Genomic DNA, 27,096 nt, shown 5'->3' with positions numbered 1-27,096 from the left:
GTTGTGACTAAGCCCCTGATGTCGGCGTGTGCAGAAGCAGGAAGGCTCGCTCGTACGGGAGGAATCAGGAAGGGATCTTTTTGGTGACACTGCCGACCGGCAGGTAGGGGGTCGCACCGGGGGACCACCCAGCTGCTGGGGCCCCTGACCGTGGGCCGCCGTTCTCCCACGGGGCATCTTTCCGCTGGCTTCCCGAGGAGGGCGCTGCGGCCGCAGGCACCGAATCGCCCACGCGGGGCCCCAGGGCGGACTTCTACACTCAGGTGAACACTCGAGCCCTTCCAGTGATCCCCTGGGAGCCTGAAGTCCAGCAGGAGCTCCGCCCTTGAGCGGTCCCACCCTCCCTTACAATCAGCCAAAGCCCAGCCCCGAGCACTCCGCGGGGCGAGCACCGCAGCGCTTCCTCTAGCAAGTGGAACGGGCAGACTCTGGTCAGTCGACTTCCTGCTTTTCCTTTTCCCTGTCCTCCTTCCCGTCTCCTCGGTTCTTCCTTGCTGCTGCGCCTCTGGACGCCGCCGCGGTGGAGGAGCGTCCGCGCTCAGCCCTGGCTCTCGGCGCGGAACAGTCTCCGAGCCTCGCGCTCCGGCAAACTCGTCGGAGGGATCCGGGCCGGATCCGGGAGGGAAGGGCCGGGTAGGGCTGTTTCCGATGCACCCCACAGCTGCTTGCACCCGGGAAGGGGCTCAGCAGGGACTTTCGCGACTGCACAACTGGGGCAAATGTGCTGGAGAAGGTAGCTGGGGTGGGGATCCGGGCCTGGGTGTGGTGGGCGCAGCCCCAGACCCCTGCCTCGGGTCGGCCGGACCTCCCTGCACTGCGTAAAAAAAAAAAAAAAAAAAAAAAAAGACTCTGGAAGTAGAGTAGAATAATGGATACTTGAGGGCTGGGAGGAGTTATCAGGGGCAAGGGAGTTGTTGAAAGGAGCCCAAAGGGTCAGATAGGAGTAATCTGCAATATATTTTTGAGGTTTATTCTACGGCAGGTTAGCTAAAGTAACAATGTGTATTTCAAAATAACTACAATTTCAAACGTTTCCATTTCAAACCACAAAAATGATAGGCGAATAAAATCACAGGTAAGTAATTAGCTTGATTCGGTCACTCTGCACTGTGAATTATATCAAAACATCAGATTGTACCCCCGGACATATGGAATTATCTGTCAATTTAAAGTAAATTTTAGGGCCGGAGATTTAGCTCAGTGGTTCCTCCGCCTGCTCTGCAAGCGCAAGGACCCGAGTTCGAGCCCCCGTACCAAAATAAATAAATAAATAGATAAATAAATAAAATAAATTGTAGCCGGGCATGGTGGCGCACGCCTGTAATCCCAGCACTCGGGAGGCTGAGGCAGGAGGATCACTGTGAGTTCGAGACCAACCTGGGCCACGTAGTGAGTTCCAGGTCAGTCTACATAGTGAGACCCTGGCTCAAAAAACCATAAATAAATAAATAAAATAAAATAAATTTTAAAACTGAAGAGGACGAGGAAGGAGGAGCTTGACTTTTAACACTCCACGTGCCGTGTGGAGGTGTCCCTTCTAGGCCAAAGTGTCCAGCTGCCGGGTACTGGACAGAGTAAAATCACCATCTTCGCGGATATGGTGGCGCACGCCTGTAATCCCAGCACTCGGGAGGCTGAGGCAGGAGGATCACTGTGAGTTCGAGACCAACCTGGGCCACGTAGTGAGTTCCAGGTCAGTCTACATAGTGAGACCCTGGCTCAAAAAACCATAAATAAATAAATAAAATAAAATAAATTTTAAAACTGAAGAGGACGAGGAAGGAGGAGCTTGACTTTTAACACTCCACGTGCCGTAATCCCAGCACTCGGGAGGCTGAGGCAGGAGGATCACTGTGAGTTCGAGACCAACCTGGGCCACGTAGTGAGTTCCAGGTCAGTCTACATAGTGAGACCCTGGCTCAAAAAACCATAAATAAATAAATAAAATAAAATAAATTTTAAAACTGAAGAGGACGAGGAAGGAGGAGCTTGACTTTTAACACTCCACGTGCCGTGTGGAGGTGTCCCTTCTAGGCCAAAGTGTCCAGCTGCCGGGTACTGGACAGAGTAAAATCACCATCTCTGTGGGCGCCTCTGCCGTATAGGGAGGGCGTGGCTCCCACGCGATGCATAGTAGTTCGATATCAGAAGTTTAGCGCCTTTTACAAGTCTTAGTTATCCCTATGTGGAGATGGGTTTCAACAAATCCTCGACTTTCCCCTTGGCGCCAAAGCCAAAGAAAATTCTCTCTGGAAGGTGGGGTGAAGCAGCAACGCCACCCATTGGCTTTCAGTCTTCCCGAAACTGCGTTAGGACAGACGTCTGTATGCATAGGACAGGGGCAGGATTTCTACGATGCTTTTCCTGAGGACTTTTTAGTGAGAGACGACAAACTGGAAGCGTTGTTACACCCTGTAGCTGTCAGTGCCCTAGAGAAACCGTAGCCTAAGTGGCGCGTGGGAAGAATTTCTGGGTCAGTGTCCATTGTACCTTGCCTTGGAAGTGTCCTCATCTCTATCCTGGCGATAACAGTGCCTCTGTTAAACAGCAGTTATAGGAATGAAACAGGATCGTCTTTTTGAAGTGCTTAGCTCAGCACCAGGAACAGTAAACCCTAAACGAATGTGGTTGGCGTTAGTTAAGAATATGACAAGCACTATGGTCGTGCTGTCTGACCCCAGTGCCACCTAGTGATTTTAGGGCAGCTGCCTACATGTTTACTGTGTTCTAGGAGCCTCACGATGGTTCGTGCTAAGAGCTGGACCCTGAAGAAGCACTTTCAAGGCAGTCCTGTTCAGAGTGACTTTGAGTTGAAGACTGCTGAGCTCCCACCCTTAAAAGATGGAGGTACGTTGGACTCGCAAGATTTCAGAATTGCACAAGACTATCGGTTACCTTTTGCAGCATCACAGCCTACTCCAAAGTTCAGTGGCTTCAACCAGCAGTTATGTATGAGTTTATGATCCTGAGGGTTGGCAGTTTGAGCTGGATTAAGCTGAGTGATTGTTCATCTGGGCCAAAGGGTTGTTTTAGGACAGGCCTCACTTCTGTGTCTGGTTCTGGTGGGTAGTAGATTTTCTGCTGCAGTACAGACCTCAGTTCTCTCTGAGCCTTCCTAGGAGGCTAGTTTGAGCTTTGTTCTCCTAGTGGTCTTGTGGATGTGCAGCAACCAGAGTGACTCCAGAGTGCAAGCACTTTTCAAGTTTCTGCTTGTGGTCGTGTTTGCTAATATCTGATTGGCCAAAGCAAGTAATATTACCAAGCCCAGAGTCAAGGGATGGGAAACCACATTTCCTTCTTTCATTTTGTTTTGAGGCTGGAGATCGGACCCAGTGCCTTATGCATGCTCTGCAAGTGCTGTATCATAGTGCTACATCCTCAGCCCCTAGAAATAGATTTCTTGATGGAAGGAGTGGCCAAGAGCTAATACACATTGGTCAGAGGTATTTGTAGCCATTTTGCAATCTGCCACAGAGACCTTTTCAGAGTCCTCTGTATGAAGGTTTGATGTCCTCCCAGAAGTTCCCTTTGTTTGCTTTGACAACTGGAATTCATGCTTGGATGAATTACTCTTTAAGGCTTTGACCAGACCTTGGGAGCATGTCCCCTCTGTCCTCATAATCCCGATCATACTAGTGAGGTAAGTGCTGCCCAGTACCCATGTGCAGAGCTCAGATTCTAAGAGGTATCTGTGAGGTGTCTTACAGATAGCTAAGCTTTTAAGAGACGGGAACAGGAAGCATGACAAGGTTATCGATCTCATTTAAGTTGAGATGGCCAGTACTCAGATGCAAAATTCCAGAAAATGTGCTCATGAAGGTCACTCTGTTAAAATGCCTGTTCTTCATACTGACTGAGGCCGAAATCCCATGTGAGCACTGTAACACAGGGGTTGCACATTTGGCAGAATGTTTAACCTAAACTTAAATAAAATGGAAATAATAGCTAAGAACATCAATTGAAATACTCCATATAAAGGGTGGAATGTGGAGTAAATTATCATCATCATCATCATCATCATCATCATCGTGATTATTAAATGGGCTGGACAAATGTGAGAGACCTGGTCTCTTCAATAGAAAGCAGACAGTGGGCTGGGGGTATAGCTCAATGGTAGAGTATCTGCCAAGCATGCACAAGGCCCTGGTTCAGTCTCGATCAGTGCAAAAATAAAAAAAACAATAGCACAAACATAGGTAAGAGGACAACCCCAAAGTAGAAAGATATTATGTGTTTATTTTTAATGCCAAAAAACAACAAAGACATCAGGCTTCCGCTTTTAACTGCCTGTAAAATGCTTTCTTTTGTAGAGGTCCTGCTTGAAGCTTTGTTTCTCTCTGTGGATCCTTACATGAGGTATCATTTTTCTTCCTACAACTTCTTAAGTTGTGTGTTAGATACTATAGTGAAATGCCTTAGCTTGTCTTTTTAGAAGATTTTTATTTATACCGGTGTAGAATTTTATTTATTTCAGGCCATCCACAGTGACCAGTGAGCATTGTAGCCATCTTTAAAAATGGCCAACACAGTCATTTCCTCATTTTTCCTGGTTTGTATCCGTGATGGGATTCATAGATGCTCAGTTTCTACAGGCAAAGGTCTGAGAAGCTCAGCAAGGGATTACCCTGGCCCTTTTACTTTAGAATCATCTCTAATCTGCTGTGTATAGTTTGCTTTTTATTGCTCACCAGAATGGCTTAGGGCAGAACAGGAAAAGAGGAAGCTAACCTCTAACTGGTCCATTTCATCGCTGTAAATTTATTTGGGCAAATTATTTACTAAGGCTAAAATCAGCTATTCTTGCCTTCCAATGACTGTATTCCTTCAATCTAGGTAATCAGTATTGACTCAAACCAATATACACAGTAAACAATTCAGGAAGGGAAGGGAACAAAACAACCTTTATAGGCTACCGATGCCTCAGTAATTTTTTGCCAAAGTAAATCGTATCCCTGTATCTATCATTCTTTTAAATACTTTTTTCATAGTTGATTGATAAAGATTCAAATCGCAAATGAAAAACATGGTTTAAAAATGTTAAAGTCACTTATTGAAACTCATCTCTACTTGAACATGGTAGTAAGAGTCTTACTTTCACTCATAAAAAATCCTGTTAGAGTGCATCTTTGAAGATCATACAGCGGAAGTACTCCCTCGATAGTGTAAGTGCTGCCCCTATGGGTCTGGTTTCTGCACATACTACCCCAGGTGTTTTCTATTTTGCTAGAAATTAAAAAACGTTTTTTCCCAGATGCTCTTCACACTAAGAATAAATTTTTTCTTTTTATTTTTCCAGAGTGGCAGCCAAAAGATTGAAGGAGGGTAAAATAATGATGGGGCATCAAGTGGCCAGGTAATTACTTCTACGTGTCCCAGTGCCTGGAAATTATGCCTCTTTCCTTCCTTCTGAACTCTGCCTCTGTCCCTTGCACCTACAATTCCTTCAGCTTGCATGGTTCTCTCACTGTTTGATTGTGGAAGCCACTGAGGCAATCTTACTCTCTTCCTGATTAACCGGGAAGGAAGGAAGAATATAAAAGTGCCCTTGTGTGAGCCCCACTCTGCTTTTGGGCTTTGCATCTGTTTAATTGATTTGTAAAAGCTTCTCGTATGTCAGTATTGCAAATATTTGAGTCTGCTTTCTTCTGCACTGTCCAAAGTTCTAAAGTCTCATGTGATAAAATTAAAAATATTTTTAGTTATGGCTTTTTGGGTTGATCTCTGGCCTAGAAAAATCTTCTCTCCCAAAAAACTGTTAAAATGTTTATTCATGCTTTATTCTATATTTTATAGTTCAATTATTTTCATTTAAATTTTTCAATTATTTAGCTTTTGTGCTGGAATAAGGAGTGAACTATGTATGTCTAAATGATGAGCCAGTTATTATAATACCATTTGTAAAAGTCCTCTTTGGATTTTTATTGGTATTTCAGTGATTTTTAATTTATTTTGAGGGAATTGCTTTATAATCTTTCTAGGAACAAAATATATTTCTCCATTTGTCCATTTTGTCTACAGTCTATTAACAGTTTTCTTTCTATAAGGCTTTATAGATTTCTTGCTGATAAGGGAAGACATGAGTTCTGTTTGTGTTTGCTGAATTGGCAAAGACTTTTTAAAAATATAAATCCCAGTTTAGGAGATGGTATGATGATACACTCATACTTCAGATGGTGTCCACCAATAGATACCTTACTGTTCATCAAGAAGTTGCCACAACCTTCCAGAAAGGAGTTTGACAGCAAGAGTTACAAATGTTTTCATACCCTTTGGCCCAGGGATTCCATTTATAGCTATTCAGTTTAAGGAAACAGTAAGTTAGTATTGGTAAATATTAACTTAAATATAATTTACATTAGGAATGATATTAGAAATAGGCTACTGATGGGGAAACAAATTCATTACAGTTTTTTAAGAATTCTTGCCAGGCGTGGTGGCTCATGCCTGTAATCCCAGCACTTGCGGGGCTGAGGCAGGAGGATCGCTGTGAGTTCTAGACCAGTCTGAGCTACAGAGTGAGTTCCAGGTCAGTCTCAACTACATAGTGAGATCCCATCTCAAAAAGCAAAACAAAACAAAAAACAAAACAAAACAAAAAAAAATCTTCATAACATGGAAAAAGGTTAAATCATATAGACTAGTATAATGTTGAGAGAAAAATTAAGTTACCAACATTACTTCACTTATAATATGAATTTACAAATATACCATTAAAATTGTCATTAAAACACCAAATATTTGCAGTTATTGTTGTGGGATTATAACTGATGTTTTAAAGTTTATATTTATTTATTAAAGTTTTTTGCAGTGTGAGGATACTGACGCAGCACCTCAGATGTGATAGGCACACATTCTACTGCCGAGTGAAATCTTTAGCCAGCCTGATATTTTATTTTCTAAAGGGTGTTTTACATTTTCTAGAGTAAATATGTGTTATAATAAGTTTATGATTTGGGGAGAAGATAGTAAAGAATGGTAGAGCAAGAGAAGATGAAAGAAAAGGAATCAATAAATGAGATGGAGAAGGACAGTTTAGAGAGGGAAGCAAAGAAGCCAGAAGAGCTTGGGAGCCTAGAAACCTGTGGGGGATGCATATTGGGTGATCTGCAGCACTGAACAGCTGATAATGACTAAAGAATATTCACTGGATTTTCCAATCAGGATGTCGTTGGGAGCTTGGTGCGGTAGTAAGAGTGGAAGATAGGTGTGTGGTAGTCACCTATTTGGTAATCACCAAATACCTGACATGCACAGTTCAAAGGAGGAAAGGTTTGCTTTTGCTCGCAGTGTCAGAAGTTTCAGCCTGTGGCTGGCTGGCTCCAAGGCAGAAACACTGGTGGAAGGGCATGGCGCAAAAAAGCTGCTCACCTCATGGCGGCTGGGAAGCAGAGATGGTTGCAAAGAGCCAGAAAGGAAGGGGCTAGGAAAAACAAACATTCAAAGCCATACTCTCATTCAGGAAGGCCTACCTCCAATAAGCCTATTCAGATATAAACTAGCGAATAGGTTAATCCGCGATGAGGTCAGCACCCTCATGATCCAGTACTTCTCTAGGCCCCCTCCCTTGGAACATTGCTGCATAAGTCTTTGGGGAAAGCTTCATATTTCAATCACAGCAGGTTGTAAAATGAAGGGAAACAGGAAGTTTGGCTGTAGAAGGTAAAAAGGAAAGGCGAGGATGGGATTGTAAGATGGCAGAGTTGAATGTTCTAATATGCTGAGAGAAAGGAACATTAGAGAGGAAAATATTAAAAGATTCAAGAGAAAGGACTAAGGAATAGAGGGTGACCTCTGAAGAAGAGAGGATGGTTTCCTGGGCAACTTGAGCCATTGGGTTGAGTCTTCTGGATTAAAAGGAAGAGAAATGGGTGAGGACTGAGATAGATGCTGGGTCAGTAAAGAGAGTTCTCTGATGGCCCCTTTCCCAATGGCTAAGAATTAAGACGGTGAGATGTTGATAAAGCAATAATACACAATAGGGCAAGCCTGTGCCCTTGTCCCCCATCATGTCTTTTTTTCCAGAAATGTAACCATTTGTGCTGCACAGTGCACCTGCCCATTGTATCCATAGATTCATCAGTAGATGAATGTTCTGTAAGTGTCTGAGCTGCAGATATTCCTACCAGACAAATGTTCTCTCAACTCTGCCCCTCTGCTTCTGTGAGCATGCTCACCTGGTACATGTTTCGGGAATGTTCTGTAACCCCACCCTCCCTCTTCTGTGAACATGCTTGCCCAGCATGTAGGCCCAGCCCCCTGCCCTGTAGAACTCTATACATAAGGTGGCTCCCATTTCTACTCAGTGCTCCGAATTTGGAGTAGGCAAGCTCCTCTGAGTCAGGCGGCAGTCAAGGTTTTTCTCCATCTCTCTGAGCAACTTTCAGATTCTCAAGTCTACAAATTGCTGTGGGTGTAGCAGTTGAGCTGTAGAACATGGCTGTAACACTGAGCTGTTCCACTTTGCCAAAACAGTGTGACAGGATATCAGCCATGGAATGTCACTGGTAAACCTTAACCACACAGCATCCTGACTCCTGTGAAAGGGAAGATGTGTCACCTGTCTTACTGTGCTTTATCTTTCAGAATTGTGGAAAGTAAAAACTCAGCCTTACCAACAGGAACCATCGTAGTGGCTCATTCAGGCTGGACAACACACTCCATTTCTGATGGGAAAGAGCTGGAAAAACTGCCTACAGAGTGGCCAGATACAGTGCCACTGTCTTTGGCCCTGGGGACATTTGGCATGCCAGGGTGAGTTTCATGGGTATATTTCATTTGTTTGAGTGCCTGACACTCCGGTTTTCCAAAACAGTTTGTATACAACTTGGTCAACAAGAAGAGACTTGGGGAATTATAGGCCAGAGGCTGCTTAAAGAACATCGTAGGACTAAGGAAAGCAAGGAGAGCAACCTAAAAGTACATCAGTAGATGAATGGATAAAGAAAGTCTCTCTCTCTCTCTCTCTCTCTCTCTCTCACACACACACACACACACGCTGAATATTATACAACCTTTAAAAAGAAGCAAATTCTGACATTTATAACGATATGGTTGAATATTGAGGACATTTAGTGAAATAAATCAGGCACAGAAAGATAAATGCCACATGATGTCACTTATATATGGAATCTAAAAAAGTTGAACTCAGAAGCAGAGAGTAGGGCTGCGGATTTAGCTCAGTGGCCCTGCATCCGCCTTAGAAACGCAATGTCCTGCATTTGATCCTCAGTACTGGAAAAAATAAGAAGGAGAAGAGGAAGGAAAAAAAAAAAGGAGAGAGTAAAGTGATAGTTCCCAGAGGTTGAGGGGCTGGGGCCTGGGACCCGAGGAAATGTTGGTCAAAAGGTACGGAATTGCATTGAGACAGAGGGCAAGGAGCTATTGTACAACATAGTGACTATAGTTAATGAAAACATATTGCATTCTTGAAAACTGCTAAGAAGGTAGATTTGAAGTGTCCTTGCCACAAAAATGATAACTGTGAGGCAACATGTATGTTGTTAACTAGCTCAGTTGAGCCGTTTCCACGGCAACTAAATTTGCATGTTAGTTTCATTAAACCATTCCACTATAACCAAGTAACTATATATTTCAAAAAAGTTGTACACAAGAAATATTTATATATACATCTTTTATTTTTTAGTTAACAATAAATTCAAAGAAGAAAAGAGTAGCCTAGTGTGTTAGTTACTTTTCTCATTCCTGAAACAAAATATGCAACACCCAAAATTAAAGGAGGAGAGCTTTATCTCAGCTTACGGTTGATAGAGGTTTCACTCCATAGTTGGCTGGCTTCAAGGCAGGGTGGCTTGGAAGGAGGACCTCACAGAGGAGAAACAGTTTATGGCATGGCAGGCAGAAGGAAGAGAGCAGCAGTAGCCAGCCTGCCTTCCCGCTCTCCCTTTATTCCCTCCAGCTGTAAACCTATTGATTGCCGCCACCCATATGGTGATAGGGGGCATCCATTACCCATACCCTTAATCTACATTCACACACCCTAATTCATCCACCTTCAAAACTCCCCACTTATAACTGTATGAGACTTTGGGGAGACATACAGATACAAATCATAGCATCTAGAAATCATCCTTGCAGCTAAAGGAAAAGGAAGGAAATTGAGTCTCAGATCCTCAGATATAAAGAGAAAGCAACAGTTAGAAATAACAGGGAGCATGATTAATACGAGCATCTGGCAAAATGTGACATAAAGGAACCGCCTTCACTAGTCAGCTGTCTCTTTGCTGGGACCAGATATCCAACAGCCAAACTCTAAAATAGTTTGACTCACAGTTTCAGAGGTTTCAGTCCATGATCAGCTGACTCCAAGGCAGAAACACGATGGGAGTTTGTCAGGTGACAAAACTGCACAATTCACTGGTGGCCAGGAAGTATGGCAGGGGAACAGCACCAGAGGGAAAGGGGTGAAGGGGTGAGGGAGCAGATGTGAAACTCAAGATCATGCCCCCGTGAACCACTCAGACATGCCTGGAAGTATGCTTTGCTAAACCTCTAGTTGGCTCCCAAGTCCATCCAGTTGACAGTTAAGTTTAAACTGTCACACCCCCAAATTCAGTCTCCACTAAAAATAACCTCCATATACCTCAACTTCAATATTCAGTCCGAATTTAAACTCAAAATCACCCCTGCAAGAGCACATCATTGTGAAATTAGAGGATGCTTAATGCATTTTACTTTCAATTACTGAACACTAACCAGAATGACAGCCTTACTTCCTGGTCTTTCCTGCCTGTCCTGCAACCCTCGACTGGTAAGAGCTGTTCCGTTCCTTCCATATTGTCGTCCTATCCTCCTATCCTCAGGATAGGAGGATACACTACTACACTCAGGTGTAGTAGGAAAGCAAACGTAAAGGTAGGTAGACATGAAGAAATTTATGAGCAAGGCCCTCGTGGCTTTCTGGGGAGAAAGTACTTTATAAATTACTCAGAGGGCCTCGCTCCTAAAAAAGAAGATAATTTATCCATTTGCCTGTGTTTTCTATGCAGCTTCCCTATCCCAAGGACTGTGCTTTTATTCCAGTCAGTCACTCGGCTTTAAACTAGTGGTTCTCAGTTTTTAATGGGGATACAACTTATGAAGAGAAAAGATTTGTTTTGGCTCTGGATTTTAGAGGTCCTGGGCATGATAGATTGGTCCTGTTTCTTTTAGACACGTGGCAAGGCAGCGCATAACAGCAGAAGTACGTGGTAAGACATAATTACTCCTTCCGTGGCCAGGAAGTGAAAGAGAAAAAGAAGAGATTGGGGTCCCACAGTCCTGTGCAAGACATAACCTCAAAGACCTAACTCTCTCCCCCCCCCAGAAAAAACACTACCTCCTAAAAAATCCACCACTTGGTGCTTTAACACACGGGTCTTTGAGGGAATGTAAGATCCAAACGACACATTTTTCTTTCCAAGCTGTTGATTCTAAGGTCCTCTTAGTCCAAAGTTCACCTTTAGTTTTCCTCTTGGATTGTTTGTTGGCTTCTCCAACCTACTTCCATTTTATTTTTAAAAGGAAGTGAAGTTTGGTAATGGCTCAGTAGTTCTTTTCCTGCAAGCTAACTCCGGCATGCCACTCGAGGCCACGAGAAGAGCACAGAAGTTCTTCCATACTTCTCTGGAGGTGTGGAACACTCAAGAAGTTCTCTATAACCCTCTCCTGCCTAGACATATCCCAGTATTGTATCTAATCTGGCCCAGACACTATGATAACCCATAAGCTTTCTCCGTGGAGCTCACCATTTCTCTAGGATTTACGTGATGATGAGGCATAAACTCTCCATTTTGAAATCCCCCAAAGTTTAAGGCGTGAGCTGGAAAACTATTTCTGAGCAAAAAAGGTTTTTCCTGTGTCTAGCTGACCTAACTGACAAAGAACCACCTGCAGCTCATACCCCTCCCACACCTGACACAGGTCCTCCTTTGTTGTCCTTTGCTCTCAGGAAGTGTCTGTCTGTGTCCAGTGTACTTTTCTTGTGTGAACGAAACCTAACTTCCTCATCCAATGATGCGAAATGCCTTACTTCTGAATCCCCACACCCGTTCCCTTAACCCATATAAACCCCGTTCACTGCCAACTCTGGGCTGACCACTTTGTGGAGTTCACCGTTAGTTTCTTCTCCAACCTACTTCCATTTTATTTTTAAAAGGAAGTGACTGATCAGTTTGTAGATGTATAAACTTCCCTCCAACCTGCGGGTGCGTTCTCGATTCCTCTCGGCCTGATCTTGCTATCCTGCCAAGAACTGCCACACTGTGGGCTAAGTCTGCTGTTACGGGGGAACTAAAATTTCTTTCACCTCTCGACTTGCCCTGGACATGAACTGCATGTAGCTTCTCTCCAGCCAAATCTCCATTCCTCTCGTAGTTCACATCATCTTTATTCGTCTCTGGGAGTAGAGAAGAAAATGGACAAAGATGGCTGCTAATATTCATTCCCTGTCTTTTTATTTAATATTTTTTAAAATTCCAGGGCTCCTGGCACTGGGCTGGTGAGAAAGCCTTCAAGGTATATAAAAGAGCCATAGGGGAAAGAAACAAATCCTTTCACGTGTTCTTATTTCCTTCCCTTAGCCTAACTGCTTACTTTGGCATATTGGACATCTGTGGCGTGAAAGGTGGAGAAACAGTGCTGGTTAATGCAGCAGCAGGAGCAGTGGGCTCTGTTGTGGGGCAGATAGCTAAGCTCAAGGTAAGTGTCTCTTTCCAGCAACAAACATTTATTTAGACCCACGGTGTACATTGGGAACGCAACAGTGAACACAGCAAGCAGCCTTTCCCTGACCTCAAGGAGCTCGTGTTCTAATGAATAGACCTTAATTAGAAGTTCCAGGTTGAGAAGTGAGGAGGGGCAGCATAGCAAAAATAAGCTGAACATTGTCACTTGCTAACACTGTAGGTATCAAATCCAAAATGTCCTCCATTACAGCTGTGAGTTTATAAGAACCAATATTTTCTTTTCTTTTCTTCTTTTTTGTTTGGTACCGGGGGTCAAACTCGGGTCCTTGCGCTTGTGACGCAGGCACCGGAACCACTGAGCTAAATCCCCAGCCCAAGAGCCAATATTTTCATATTTTTAACTAAATAATCACTTTCCATAGCTTAATAACTTCACTTCATGATTGCCTATAATCAAAGAACTTCACAGCAGCCAAACTAAGAGTCATCACCCAGCTAGCTGCATTGCAAAGGCTGTTGCCCAGAAGAAAGAACTAACTTTTGGGTGGTACACGGAAGATCTTTGCTCATAGTTTGAAGTTGGAGGGCCTGAGGTAGCTCAGATCCAGTCTAACTTGGCCAGAGGCTAGGGTACATGGCTCAGGGTGAGGTAAGTGGAAGGCAGATGAATTACAAAGCTATACGCAACAACCAATGATTCAGGCTGGTCTCTGGTACTAATGGGAATTTAGAATATAAATATGAGGCTGCATACAGATTACAGAAATAATTTACTTAAGTGAAAAAATAAGACTAGAGATTGGCTTTTAGGAATGCCATTTCTTATTTGGCATGTTAACTTTTTTTTTTTTCAGCATTGGGGATTGAACCCAGGGCCTTTGTACTGAGCTACGTTGTCCCTGTCCCCTTTTTTTTAATTCTTATTTTGAGTCAAGGTCTCACTAACTGGCTAAATTACCCAGATGAGGCTTGAACCTGCAATCCTACCTCAACCTCCCACAGTGCTGGGATCACAGGCACGTATCACCATACCCAGTTTAGCATGTTCACTTTGCAGTTAGTGAATTATATTTGTTTTCCAATACGGAGCCAATTTAGCATTCCCAGAATAATTTTTATTTACATATGATTTATAATTGATCTTTTGGAGAGGGGTGTGCTGGGGATTGAATTTAGAGTCTTCAGCACACTAAGCACATGCTTTACCACTGAGATGCATCCCCAGCCTGGACTTAATAACATTTTAAGAGAATGTTTGCATCTGTATTTATAGGTGAGTTGAGTTTAAAAGTTTTGTTTTTGCAAGCTTAGAGTGGCTAGTTAGACTTAATTCATGCTAGACTTACAAAATGAATTAGAAATATTTCTAATATTCTTGCTTCAATTTTTTTTGGGGGGTGGGTACCAGAGATAGAACTCGGGACCTTGAACTTGCAAAGCAGGCAGTGGCACCACTGAGCTAAATCCCTGGCCCATTTCAAATATTTTTTTTAAATATAAGGGACTTTCATTGTAAAATCTGATAGGAGTTGCCCTTAAAGTTATTATTTTATACTCAACCATTCTGTTCATTTTATGTGTATTTTGTGTAAGTAGCAGATAGCTGCATTTTATTTCTTCCCTATTTCGAAGTCTCAGTGTTTTAATAGGTAAATTTAAGCCATTTTGTTTTGTTTATTTATTGGTTTCTCTTTCTGCTGTAATATTTATTTTCTCTCTAATTACTTAAAATCAAGGTTTTGTTTAAATTCTGCTAGTGCATATATTTGAAATATATCTTATATTCTGCTAGTGTTTGTATACATATTTTTATACAAAAAACATAGCCTATGTATATGAACTTTCAATGTAGCATATTTTACTCCTTTATTCTACTTCCATATCTTACATTTTGTTTCAATAATCTAAATTCAAAATTCCATATAATTATTTCAAAAGTTTTGGTTACAGCATCTGAAAATGCTCTTTCATTTTGCTGGGGTTAGATTCCCAAGGACCTAATCCCTCTGGATCAGTGCTCTCATCCCAAGACTGCTTTACAAAGTGCTTTCCAGTTATTCTGTGATTAGGGAGTCCAGTGCTTTGGACCAATTCAGACTAAGGGTCAGTTACCAAGGGTTGAGCCCAAAGAATAGTCTAAAGAACCACTGCACCAAGAGATAGAACAGTCATCTTTGAAAGCAGGGGAAAAAGGTGCCCAAATGAAAAACCCAGGAAGTCAAATACATAGGTTGTTGAAGCAGCAGGTTAAAATGAATTGCAAATCCAATAAACATAGACAGTATCTGTTGAGGGGCAAGGCAAGCTAAGCTGGGTTGTAGGCTGGTATAGGGGCCGATTTCATCCATGAGGTCTATCGGCCGCCTCTGGTATGCCTTATACATGAAGTGCGTGTCATAAAGACTCCACTGGTTGGCTGCGAGTTTGGCTCAGTGGTTCTGCCGACTGCCTTGCAAGCGCAAGGCCCGAGTTTGATTCCGGGTACCAAAAAAAAAGAATCCACTGATCAAAAACAGGCTTTTAAAATAGGCTTTTTAAGTGTATTCCACTTAACAGGGACTAGAAATCAGGAGATTCCGGCTTGGAAAAGCTGAGTTTATCACATCCATGTGTGGATGGGCTGACATTGAAAGAGAGAGAAAGCAGCTAGCTGGGAGAGATTTCATCTGTGACTGGATGGGCTAACACCAGGGGAGAGAGAGATTAGCAATGAACTGGGAAAGGAACTGAAGGGGCTTACGAATCTGGGATGAAATATTTATGACTTGGATGCCCAAGGACGGTCTGCTCAGGTATGTACACAGTTGGCGCCAAGGGGTTATATACTGTGTTTTTAGTCCATCTGCCCTAGTTACTGAGAAGCTGCTGTCTTTTGCTAAAAGCTTTGTCCCATTTGTTTGTGAAGGACTCACTTGAGTTAGGACTCACAGTGTGTTCTTGGGGAACCTGGACTAGAGTAAGAGAGTGGAGTTGGTCCATGTTCCTGGTGCATTAATAGTTGCCGTTTTTCTCCCTATTTAGGGCTGCAGAGTTGTTGGAACAGCAGGGTCTGATGCTAAGATTGCATATCTTAAACAAATTGGATTTGATGTTGCCTTTAACTACAAGACAGTAGATTCTTTGGAAGAAGCTTTGAAAAAAGCATCCCCTGATGGTTATGATTGCTATTTTGATAATGTAAGTGTGAACTGGAGTTACCTGATTAACTGATAAAATACCACATGAAAGAATGTATTTCTAAACTTCCTATATAAAATATACAAAGAAAGTACATATGCCTTTTTATCTTTTTTATCAGTATGTTTGTAGTACATAACGTTTACATTCCCTGTGGGGAATTGGTCCATGTACACAACACATTCTAATTACTTTTTTAAATCCCCTTTCCTTCTCCTCCCTCCCACTTCCTCCATCTCTTCATCCCCTTCCCATTTAAGAAAGATCTTTCTACTTCCTGTTATCTATCTTTTGTTTTGCTCTTTATTTACATTCTGTTTCTCTTGTAAGAGAAACCGTAAGATGAATCTGTGTGTCGGATTTATTTCACTTAACATTCTGGGCTCAAGGTGCATCCATTTTCTTACAAGCAACTCTACTTTATCCTTCTTTATGGCAGGGTAGCACCTCATTTTCTCATTTCTTCTTTCACGTAGCAGAATGTTTTCAAGGGCCACCCACAATGTAGCATTATCAGTACTTCATTCCTTTTTATGGCTAAAAAATAGTCCATTATATGGATATACCAAAGTTTAATTATCTACCCACAATTGATGGACATCTGAATTGCTTATACTTTTTGGCCATTGCATATAATGCTGCTATGACGGGCTGGGGATTTGGCTCAGTGATTCTGCCTCCTGCCTCGCAAGCTCAAGGGCCTGTGTTCGATCTCCGGCACCCCCCCCCCAAAAAAAAAACCAAAAACAAAAAACAAAAAAAACATAATGCTGCTATGAATATTCATGTACAAGTTTTTGCACAAACATGTTTTCATTAACCTTGGGTATCCGTCCATCTTTGAGTAGAACTGTTAGGGCATATTGTACCTTCATATTTAATCATTTTGAGGAGCTGCCAAACTATTATGCAGTGAGTGCACTATCTTATATTCCCACCAGCAATCTGTGAGGGCTGCAATCTTTCCATATCCTTACCAACCCTTGTAATTGTCTGTTTTCTTCTTGTAGCCATCTTAGTGGGTTTGAAGTATTTCATTGAAGTTTGGATTTGCATTTCCCTATGGCTAATGATATTTGGGATCTTTCTGTGTACACTTGTGCATCTCCTTTGGAGAAATATGTGTTCAAATCCTTTGCCTACTTTCCAAGTGGGTTATTTCTAGGGTTTTAAGAGTTCTTCATGGATCGGATAGAAATGATTTTCATTATTCACAGTAGTTACATTCTGTGAAGTCACCAAGGCCGCTAAACCACTGCTTTTAGGAGAATTGCATACACGTATGTACATTGTTTTATTATACTCTTAAATCCTATAAGCAACACTTCCTAGTATTTTCCATTTTCTTTGTTACAAAAGAAAAAATAAGGTTCAGAAGTGTTCAGTAACTTGGCTCTGGCCCCTCAGCGCTCCTCCCCTCCGAGCTGGTGTACGTACCCATCCGGTGGTCCCCAGAGCCTGAGCTTCGGGAACCACACTGCACTGCCCCCAGCTCTCTCCATCCTTTGGTCATCTCTACATGAGAGCTGAAACAAAAAGCAGTTGATTATCTTCCTTGTTTAGTCTCTGCTGGGAACAGCTATCTCTTTTCTGCTGCTCTGTGTTGTGCATGTCTACAAACTCCCAGTGAAATCTCTGTGAGTTTTGATCTTGACATTATGAAAAAATTGTAGCATGCATCCCGGTCTGCAACTATTTTCCCTTATTCCATGAGTCATCATCACTTTTTCAATGGTACCCTTTGAAGCACCAAAGTTCTAGATTTTGATGAAGTCGAATTTATCTGGGTGTTTTTCCTTTGGTTGCTGTGGCTTTTTGTGTCACATCTAAGAAATCTTCTTTGCCTTACTGAAGTTCACCAAAATTTACTCCTGTACTCGTTCTAAGAGTTTTGCACCTTTATTCATTATATTCATGTCTGTATTGTGTGTATAGTGTAAGGAAGTAGTCCAATTCTATTCTTTTTGTGTGGATATCCAGTTTTTCTGCACTGTTGAGAAAAGACTATTTTACTCCTGTTGAATCGTTTTGACATTCGTGTAGAAAATCAGTTGATCATAAATGTTCATTTTTTTAAGCCCTCAATTCAGTTCCCCTGGTCTGATTTTCTATTCTCACGCTGACCTGATTGGTTTAGCTTTGTAGTAAGTTTTGAATTTGGAAACTGTGAGTCTTCCAACATTGTCCCTCATATGTCTTTTCAATATTTTTCCACGTTTACATTATAGGACAATGAAACCATTGAACTCATCAGAGAACCATAATATTTAAATTAAAACTTTCACATGTTCCTAGAGTCATATGGAAACGTCCATTTTTAATGTCTTTTCCTAACTGTAATTTTCTGCACTGATGTGCTAATTTGATTAACTCTTTGTTCTGGCTTGTTTTGTGTGTGTGTGTGTGTGTGTGTGTGTGTGTGTGTGTGTGTGTGTTCTGGAAATCAAACCCAGGGTGTCCACACACAAATTGAGCACTCTACCACTGAGCTACATCCTCAGCCCTTTTTAAAAGTTTTATTTGGAGACAAGGTTTTCTCAAGTTACTCGGGCTGGCCTTGACCTTGTGATCCTCTTGCCTCCACCTCCAGAATAGCCAGGCTTAGTAAGCACGTGGCCCAGTCATTTTTGTTGCAACTAAAACATTATGAAATAATGATTGTGACTTGATGATTCTCGTAAATTTAGTGTTTGCATCATGTAAAGTGTTTGCTTGTTTCCCTATCTGTTTAGGTAGGTGGAGAGTTCTCAAGTACCGTTATACCCCAGATGAAGGCATTTGGAAGAATCGCCATATGTGGGGCGATCTCCGTGTATAACAGCACTGGCCAACTTCCCCCAGGTAACAAGTTGATGCAAATGATCACGAATGTAGGCAGACTGGGTAAGGGAAGATTCACAGACATGGGATAGGCCAGTGACTATGAGCACATATGAAAGATTTCCTGATATTCTTTTTTTTTGGTACCGGGGATCGAACTCAGGTCCTTGCGCTAGCAAGGCAGGCGGCGGAACCACTGAACTAAAGTGATCCTTCTGCCTCAGCCTCCTGAGTGCTGGGATCACAGGCATGCACCACCACGCCCGGCTGTTATTCTTGATGAATAATGATGAAATAGTATTTGTGAAATTAAAACTATGTGATTTCTTAAGCTTAAGTTAGCTTTCAGTACTGAAAGTAGGATGAACAAGTATGGAAAAAACATTTGCAGTTATTAAAAGCTTTGATTACCTATTATTTTCTGCTACGTTATATAAAGACAACCAAGTTTTGATTTAGAAAGAGAACATCTGAGTTCTCCATGGTATTAGTCTCACTGCTGAAGGTGTGGGTTTGGGTGGAGAGTGGGTGAAGGGAAAGGCAGTCTGCATGTTCTTCACAGTCTTGGACAGTGCTCCCTGGAGTGACAAGATTCCTTGGCCTGGTCAAGTTAAGTTTCCACTAAAAGAGAAAGGGGGCATGTGTTTTACCTGCATTCCTTGATTGTCCTTGCTTTGTTTTTCTGCTGCCCTTCTCTGCCCTTCGTACCCCATTTCTCCACTGTCTTATGATGAAGCCACTCTTTTCTCTCCACACTCAACAGCAGTGCAAAAGCAATACCAACAGAGAACTGTATGCATTCCTCCCAGTCCGGTGCCACATCTTGCACAGGCCTCATTTTATGGATGGAAGATGAACAACCTGAGAATCCTTAAAATCCCATTAGCAGTAGACTCACAACAGAGACCACTGTTCTGAATTCCTCAAATAAGGTCATTCTTTGCCCTAATCATTCTGTGCTGTTATAGAGTTACAGATTTACCTGTGGTTCTAAAAAGGGAGAAAGAAGAATAAAAAGAAATCTTTCAGACTATAATCAAGATCTAGGAAAACATCCATCAATGGAACCACTGAGCCAAATCCCCCGAATGACGTCTTTAGCCACACTAATTAGAAACACAGCCAAATGGAGATAGGTGGGGCTTAGAGTGGAAGGGGCTGAGGAAAAAATAAGTTGTGGATTCTCTTGAGTTATGAAAAATCAAAGTATGACCTTCTCCAAGAAGATCCATTTGGCAATCACATGGTTAGGAGACTTCTTTTTATGTTTTTCTAATTGGTGCTAAACTAGAATCACAGCAAATCATGTACCATTCAGCTGAGCAGAGCTCCAAGGTGCATTTTCTTAGCCACAGTCTAACGAGGTATAGTAACTTGATCTAACCTTCTTAACAATGACTGCTGGAAGGTCAGCTATTCAGACAGGTCGTGGGGATGTCAGCGGACCTTGTCCATTCCATTTTAACCCACAGGAATTCTTCATTGCTTCTGATCTCCAGAAATTCTTACGTATTCCATTACTAGGACATTTAGGAATCAAGTAATTATTTCCACCAGTGTTACTGTTACATTTGTTGTTTTGCTCAGAAAAATCAATATTCCCATCAGTAATACTGTTTCCCTCTCTTCCAAGTTGAGAAAATAGGGTTTCGATCCTTAACTCAGAAAGAAACACTGTTGGTGTCTTCTGAAGAAAAATCTGGATGTGTCACTTATTATGCACTAGTTTCTCTTGGCTCAGTTTTCCTGCTCATGCTGTCTTCTTCATAGTAAAGAGTGGGGACTTTCTATGTGAGTGATGCCAGGTATCTAGGATGCTGACGGTAGTTTCCACAAGTTGTCTGGGCTCTTTTGGCTCTGATACTCCCTAGGCACCTTCACCTGACTTCTTGGAACTTGAAAGACTATATGTAGGTGTTATTCTCTCAGTTTCTGGTCACTCAAGATGTTTGGGGTTGAAAAAAAACAAAACAAAACTCGCAACCAATACAACCTTTTCTGTCCCACATAGAAATAATCCCTTTCTTACAAGGGGATAGAATCATATGCTCATTCTAGGCTGATGGTTCTCAAGGTGTGGGCCTAGGACCAGCAGTATCACTGTCTCCTGGGAATTTGTTAGAAATATGAATTTAGGGGGCCCACTCCAAATCCATAATCTGAAATTGTAAGAGGGTCCAGCAGTCTTTTTCCATGAGCCCTCCACGCGATTCTCCTACACACTAAATTTGAGATCCACTCTTCAGGCTAACTCTTGGTATTCTGAAATGGCAAGGGCAGGGGCAGATGTGAGAGCCAATCTCCTGATCTGCTCTCTCTCTTACTAACTCTGAGACTGGAGGTGGACACTGGTTCTTTTGCATCGCCTTTAAGAACAGAATAGAAGGAAATGCAAGGAATTCCTAGCACGCTGGCACTGAAATATGAAGAGGAATGTCAGGGCAATCATTCTTGAAAAGTGCAAACAAACAAACAAACAAAAAACCTTTTAATACATCATCTTTGAGGCCTCTTTGTGTTCTGTAGGACTGTTTGGGAAGTTTTTGGTGGGTCTTACTTCTGGAATGTCAGTGATCTGAATGCTGCCTGACCTATACAAGGAATCTCAGTGTGCTTTGGTTTCCTATTGCTGCTGTAACGAATTACCACAAACTCAGTGGCTAACACAACAGTAATTTATTCTCTTTCTTCTGGCAGTCAAAATTCTAAAATGCTCAGCAGGACTGCCTTCCTGCGGGAGGCTCTAGGAGAGGATCTAGTTCTTCCACTTTTCAACTTCTGGAAGCTGCCTGTGTTCCTTGGAAAGTGGTCCCTTTCTCCATCTTAAAAGCCAGCAGCATCGGTCTTCCTCCTACTTCTTACTCCTCTTATCTACCCTTCCCAATCCCAGCTTCCATCGTCACTTATTTTTTCCTGGGTCTCTCTTTCTGTTACAAAAGTGCTTGAGACTTTATCTAATAGAGAATAATCTCCCCGTCTCAAGGTTCTTAATGTAATGGCATTTGCAAAATCTTTTTTGCAATGTAAGGTAAAATATTCACAGGTTTTCAATGTGGATGCTTTGGGGGCCATTGTTCTGTTTTCTGCACAGTGTGTGTTGGCAGTCATGGCATGCTGACACCTCCACACACCCTGTTACCCAAATGTGCCTCTGCTTTCAGGTCCGAACCCAGAAAGTATCATCTATAAGCAACTCCGCATGGAAGGGTTCATCGTCACCAGATGGCAGGGAGAAGTCCGTGAGAAGGCTCTGAAAGATTTGATGAAATGGTTTTCAGAGGTAAGCAGCTCTCCAACTACACCATTCCACCGTACCCTTGATTTCTTTGGCTTTTGCTACTCAAAACCATTAGTCTCCCAGTTCCTCCCTCTGCTGTATCATCAGTCTCTCCCTGCCTTTTGGATCCTTGCTTTTCAGATATAGACATTCTCACTTTTCTCATCTTAAAATAGAAAACAAAAAAGAACCCTTTCTAAATTTCATTTCCACTACACTTACAAAACCACTTCACTGATTTCCTCCTTTATAACAAAATGCCTGGACATGTTGTCTATACACATACATGCCGTTTCTCTCTTTCCATTCTTTCTTGAACCCATGTATCAGGCTTTTGCACTGCTGCCATTGTATGAAAACTGCTTTCTTCAAGGTCACCAGTGTCTCTCACACAGGGAAATCCAGGAGTCTGTCCATACAATCACTTGTCTATGGGGGAATATTTTACAGTGATCGCTCTCCATTGGTGTATTTTCTTCCTTTGGCTTTCCTTTAGCACTTGGTTTTCCTTACTAATTAATCTTCTGCAGACTTTTCTTCTGGCTTCTCTCCAAATTAATAATAGAGTACCTGAGGCATGGTCCTTGGACCTCTCTTCTTCTCTATTCACACTCTATTATCTCTTCATTAGCTCATCGAGGCTCCTAGCTTTAAATACCATCAGGGTCCTGAGAGCCCCAAAAGTTCTGTCTTCTTTGAAGTCCAGACTGGTATGTTTAACTGCTCAATAGCTGTATATGGATGCCTAATATACATCAAAGAGTAATTATGTTGTGATCCTTCCTGCTCAACCTGCTCCATACTCAGACTTCACCATCTCAGTTGTAGCAAGTCTATTCTTCTAATGCTGAGTGCAAAAACTTTGAAGTCACAGGATTTGGGAGCTCTTGGGGAGCTAAGGTGGAAGGAGTGTGTTTGAAACCACGGTGGGCTACATAGTGAATCCAAGACTATATAATGAGACCCTGTCACAAAACCAAACAAACAAACAAACAAAAAAACAACCAAAAAACAAAAACGTTGAATTGTCTTTGGTGTGTTTTTTCCCCTCATATCCATGTCTCATCTTTCAGTAGGTCACTCAATCCTCAAAATTTGTACAGAATCTGACCAGTTGTTGCACGTCCTCTGCTCCTACCATGGTACAGGCTACCATACTGCCTGTTCCGGATGCTTGCAGTTACCTCTGACTTCTGTCTGGTCTCCTATTTTTGCATCCCTACAGACAATTCCCAACACGGTAGCCAGAGTGATCTTTTAACTCTCATTCTTATGTTCAGAACCCTACAAGGCTTTCCACTTCAGTTACCATAAATCCAAAATGCTCATTGTAATAACCTACAAAGCTGTACACGGTCTGGCCCTTATTCCTCTCCGATTTCATTTCTTAGTGTTCATGCCTTTGCTTACTCTGATAAGTATTACTCCCTGCCCCGTGGCTTCTTCCTTAATCCTTCCCACATCCTTCAAGTCTTTGTTAAAAATCACCTAAGAATGAGCCAACTTTTAAAATTTTTTTTCCAGGCATGGTGGTGCATGCCTGTAATCCCAGCACTTGGGAGGCCGAGGCAGGGCATAATGAGATTCTCTCAAAAAACAAAAACAAAATTTTTTAATTGAATTGACATATAATACTTGTACACACTTATGAGTTACAGTATGAATTTTCAATACATATATACAATGAATGATAATTGTATCAGGTTAATGGGAATATCCAACACTTCTGTTATGCTTTCTTTGGTTGGTTGGAACACGATTCAAAATCTTCTCTACTAGTAAAATACATAGTTAATTGGATGCAACCGTAGTATGCAGCAGAACATTAGAATGAATGAGGGAGCTTTTAAAACGACCTTACTTTAAGTTAAAGTATCCCTTTATTTCTGATCCTCCTTGTCTTTTTATCCATAGCAATCCCATTTGTATGTATGGCCATGTCTTTTCCATGAGACTATAACCTCCATGAAGACAGTAACATTCATGCATTTTATTTTCTGATATATCTGCAGCATGCCGAGTAGGGTTTGAATCAATGTAAGCATGAGGGTTGGGGGATGTGGACCTAGTGGTATAGTACGTGCTTAGCATGCTGAGGCTGTGGGTTTAATGTTTAACACCAAAAGAGAAGGAAAACAAAATGTAGGCACTAAATACAAGTTGTAGAATGAATAAATGACAGAGGAGCACTTAAGTGAGCCATGGCAGTCCTCGGTCTTAGATCACAAAGAGCTTTCTCACAGCCATGCCTTCAGGCCCAGAAGAACCCCTTTTGTCCTGAGCTGTGATCATTTCCACCCCTTACCATGTGGAGTTTTAGTCAACAGAAATCTAAAGGATTGAGGTGCATTATTTTAGTTTTGGAGAGGAAAGGCAATACAGTGCTTGCTAATTCCTGGCATATGGTCATTTCCCAATTCAAAAAACTAGATTGCTCCTCTGGCAGCCACTGGAGCTTGGCAGTTTTCCCAGTCTAACACTCGCAGTGCTGGGCTGAGCTCTCTGGAATCCTGGGAAGAGCTGAATTATTTTTAAATTCCCAGTGTGTTGCTTCTTTGTCCTCATTGGCAAAACAGAATCTCGCCTTTCCATGATTACAGCTACAAGAAGAAATCTCTGTGCTGGTGTCCGTGGTGTCTGTTTAACGCTTCTTTCTAACAATGTGAAGCTGATTAGTTTTTATTTTAAGTAACTAGTGAGTTCCAATCATCCCCTTTCCTCCTCATCTTGTTTTTTTAATACACTTTTTTTTGTGGGGGGGATACTGGTGATTAAACTCCAGTGTTTGCACTTGCGAGGCAGGCGGTGGAAACACTGAGCTAAATCTCTAGCCCAATATACACTTTATTTTAGAACAGTTTTACATAATACAGAGAGCTCCCATATTCTTTGCACGCTATACCTTAAATTCCCCCATCATTAACATTTTATATTAGTATTTGTATTAATCCCCCAGGGCGACAGTAAGAAAGTTTAAAGCAACAGACTGGGTTGCTTAAACAAAAGGCATTTATTTTCTCACAGTTCTGGAGGTTGGAAGTCTGACATAAAGGTGTCAACAGGATTGTTTCTTCCTAGGCCTTTCCCTGTATCTTTACTTAGTCTTCTCTCATTGTGTCTCAACCTCTTAAAAGAGCACCAGCCTTACTGGATTATGACCAACCCATATGGCCTCGCTGTATTTTTTTTTCACTTTTTTTTTATTAGTACATGTTTGTAGTATGTAATGATTACAATCCTCATGGGGAGTTGGTACATAGACATAACATATCTTAATTCTTTTTTTCATGCCCTTCTCCTACCGTCCCTCTCACTTCTCCATCTCTTGGCACCCTTCCCTTTTGCAAAAGCTCTATCTCCCTACTTCCTGTTCTCTATCTTTCATTTTGGATTTCTCATATAAGAGAAACTATACGATATTTGAGCTTTTGTGTCTGATTCACTTAGCATTAGTCTCAAAGGACATCCATTTTCTTATAAATGACTCAAGCTTATCCTTCTTTATGGCAGAATAGTACTCCATTGTTTATACAGACCACATTTCCTTACCATTCCCCTGTTAACAGACACATAGGCTCCTTCCAAGATTTGTCTGTTATGAACTGTGCTGCTACAAACATGGGTGTGCATGTACCACTGTAATATGATGCCTTTAACTCTTTCAGGAAGATACCTAGAAATTGTTTCTTTAAAGGCCCTGTCTCCACATACAGTCACACTGTGAGGTACGGGGGATTAGGACTTTAACATATAGGAAAAAGGATTTCACATTTCAGTCGACAACAGTATTCATTCTCTTTTAAGCATTAAATAGATTCTAGCTTTCCATCCTATTCAGTTTTTCTGCCTCTTTGAAAGTAGCAAGTGAAGTGTGAGGTCTTGAGTTCAATCCCTGGTACAAAACAAACCAAACTTGTCTATACAATTTGCTTAGCAATTGCTTAATTGTTGCCTGTGACATTTCTTGTTATTCTGTGATCTGACACCCACCTACCATATTCTTATGTGTACTTTGCAATCTGTTAATACAGTATAGGGATCTCGCCCCCACAAATTAACTTTTATTTATTTATTTTTTTTTGGTACCAGGGATCGAACTCAGGTCCTTGTGCTTGCGAGGCAGGCAGCAGAACCACTGACCTAAATCCCTGGCCCGAAATTAACTTTCAGTTTACAGAAAACATGCCTCCATCTTATGAACTGTTAAAAACAATAAATAATAAACTTGTTGCTAGGATGAGAACAGAAAATTGTTTGGAATATGAAATCAATGTTTGTTGTTATTTTGATACAGGGCAAAATCCAGTATCACGAACACATTATCAAAGGATTTGAAAACATGCCAGCTGCATTTATGGGAATGCTGAAAGGTGATAATTTGGGGAAAACAATCGTGAAAGCATGAAAAAAATGACATATGAATCATCACAGCATGATTGGGATGACTACTTACTTAATTTTTCACTGTTTGGTAAAAATGTATACTGTCCAAATAATCTAAGAAATAGTAACTATAATGATCTACTAAATAAAATAATTCAAGTGGTCTGTAATCTGTGACAAATAATTTTTACAAATTTCATACTTAACAACAGCCAGTCCCCTTTTCTACCTTCTGCCTTTTCTGGTTTCTGGTCGCAAATAATGGCTTTGGGATCTGCGTTCGTTAGTTTTTCCATTACTGTGACACACCTGTCAGGAGTATTTCTCAACTTATACGGAGGGAAGATCTACTTTGGCTGTTTTGGAGGTTTCAGTCTATTGAGCTGTTGGCCCCACTGCCTTGGTCCTGACATGAGGTAGTACGTCAGGGGCAGGAACAAGTGGTGGAGGACGCAGCTTACCTCACAGCAGTTGTAAAGCAAAGGAGACAGACGCTGGGCTCCCCATATCCGTTAAGGGTGCGCCCCAATGTTCTAACGTCCTCCCACCAGACCCAACCTCCTAAAGACTCCACCAGTCCGTGGCAGCACCACAGCTGGTGACCATACCTTGGCAAAGAGAAGCCCTGGCGGGGGGGCACTCATTCAACCCAATGGCAGGGCTCAAAAGTTTAGTATTTCTGGGACCTTGGATTTCCGATTTTTCATCTGCAAAGTGAAGGTAAGTAGTAGCTACTTCCTTGCAGAAATGGGTGAA

The 27,096-nt window shown here is 41.8% G+C and overlaps 1 protein-coding gene across 4 annotated transcripts; it reads left to right on the top strand.

Annotated features, from left to right (window-relative positions):
- Positions 1-26,510, top strand: Ptgr1 (prostaglandin reductase 1). 4 transcript variants are annotated; one of them, XM_033759083.1, is made up of 10 exons: positions 1-103; positions 2,732-2,847; positions 4,311-4,356; positions 5,297-5,353; positions 8,584-8,751; positions 12,579-12,696; positions 15,705-15,860; positions 18,593-18,701; positions 21,842-21,960; positions 26,252-26,510. In XM_033759083.1, the coding sequence occupies exons 2-10, from the start codon at positions 2,742-2,744 to the stop codon at positions 26,360-26,362; spliced, it is 990 nt and encodes a 329-aa protein (XP_033614974.1). In that variant the 5' UTR covers positions 1-103; positions 2,732-2,741; the 3' UTR covers positions 26,363-26,510. The 4 variants fall into 4 exon arrangements, with proteins under 4 accessions (XP_033614974.1, XP_010637634.1, XP_010637635.1 ...); XM_010639332.3 differs by lacking the exon at positions 1-103 and adding an exon at positions 274-431; XM_010639333.2 differs by lacking the exon at positions 1-103 and adding an exon at positions 438-633.
- Positions 26,511-27,096: the final 586 nt, after the last annotated feature.

The sequence above is a fragment of the Fukomys damarensis genome, unplaced genomic scaffold (assembly GCF_012274545.1).
Source record: "Fukomys damarensis isolate Sample0158 unplaced genomic scaffold, DMR_v1.0_HiC HiC_scaffold_36, whole genome shotgun sequence".
NCBI classification, from domain to species: domain Eukaryota; kingdom Metazoa; phylum Chordata; class Mammalia; order Rodentia; family Bathyergidae; genus Fukomys; species Fukomys damarensis.
This window is presented reverse-complemented; position numbering and strand designations above follow the sequence as displayed.

Excerpts from the sequence above, each read along its gene's own strand:
- Ptgr1 (XM_010639331.2), top strand. Across the intron at positions 18,702-21,841 it reads CACTGGCCAACTTCCCCCAG|GTCCGAACCCAGAAAGTATC; the intron begins GTAACAAGTTGA and ends CTCTGCTTTCAG. Across the intron at positions 21,961-26,251 it reads TGATGAAATGGTTTTCAGAG|GGCAAAATCCAGTATCACGA; the intron begins GTAAGCAGCTCT and ends ATTTTGATACAG.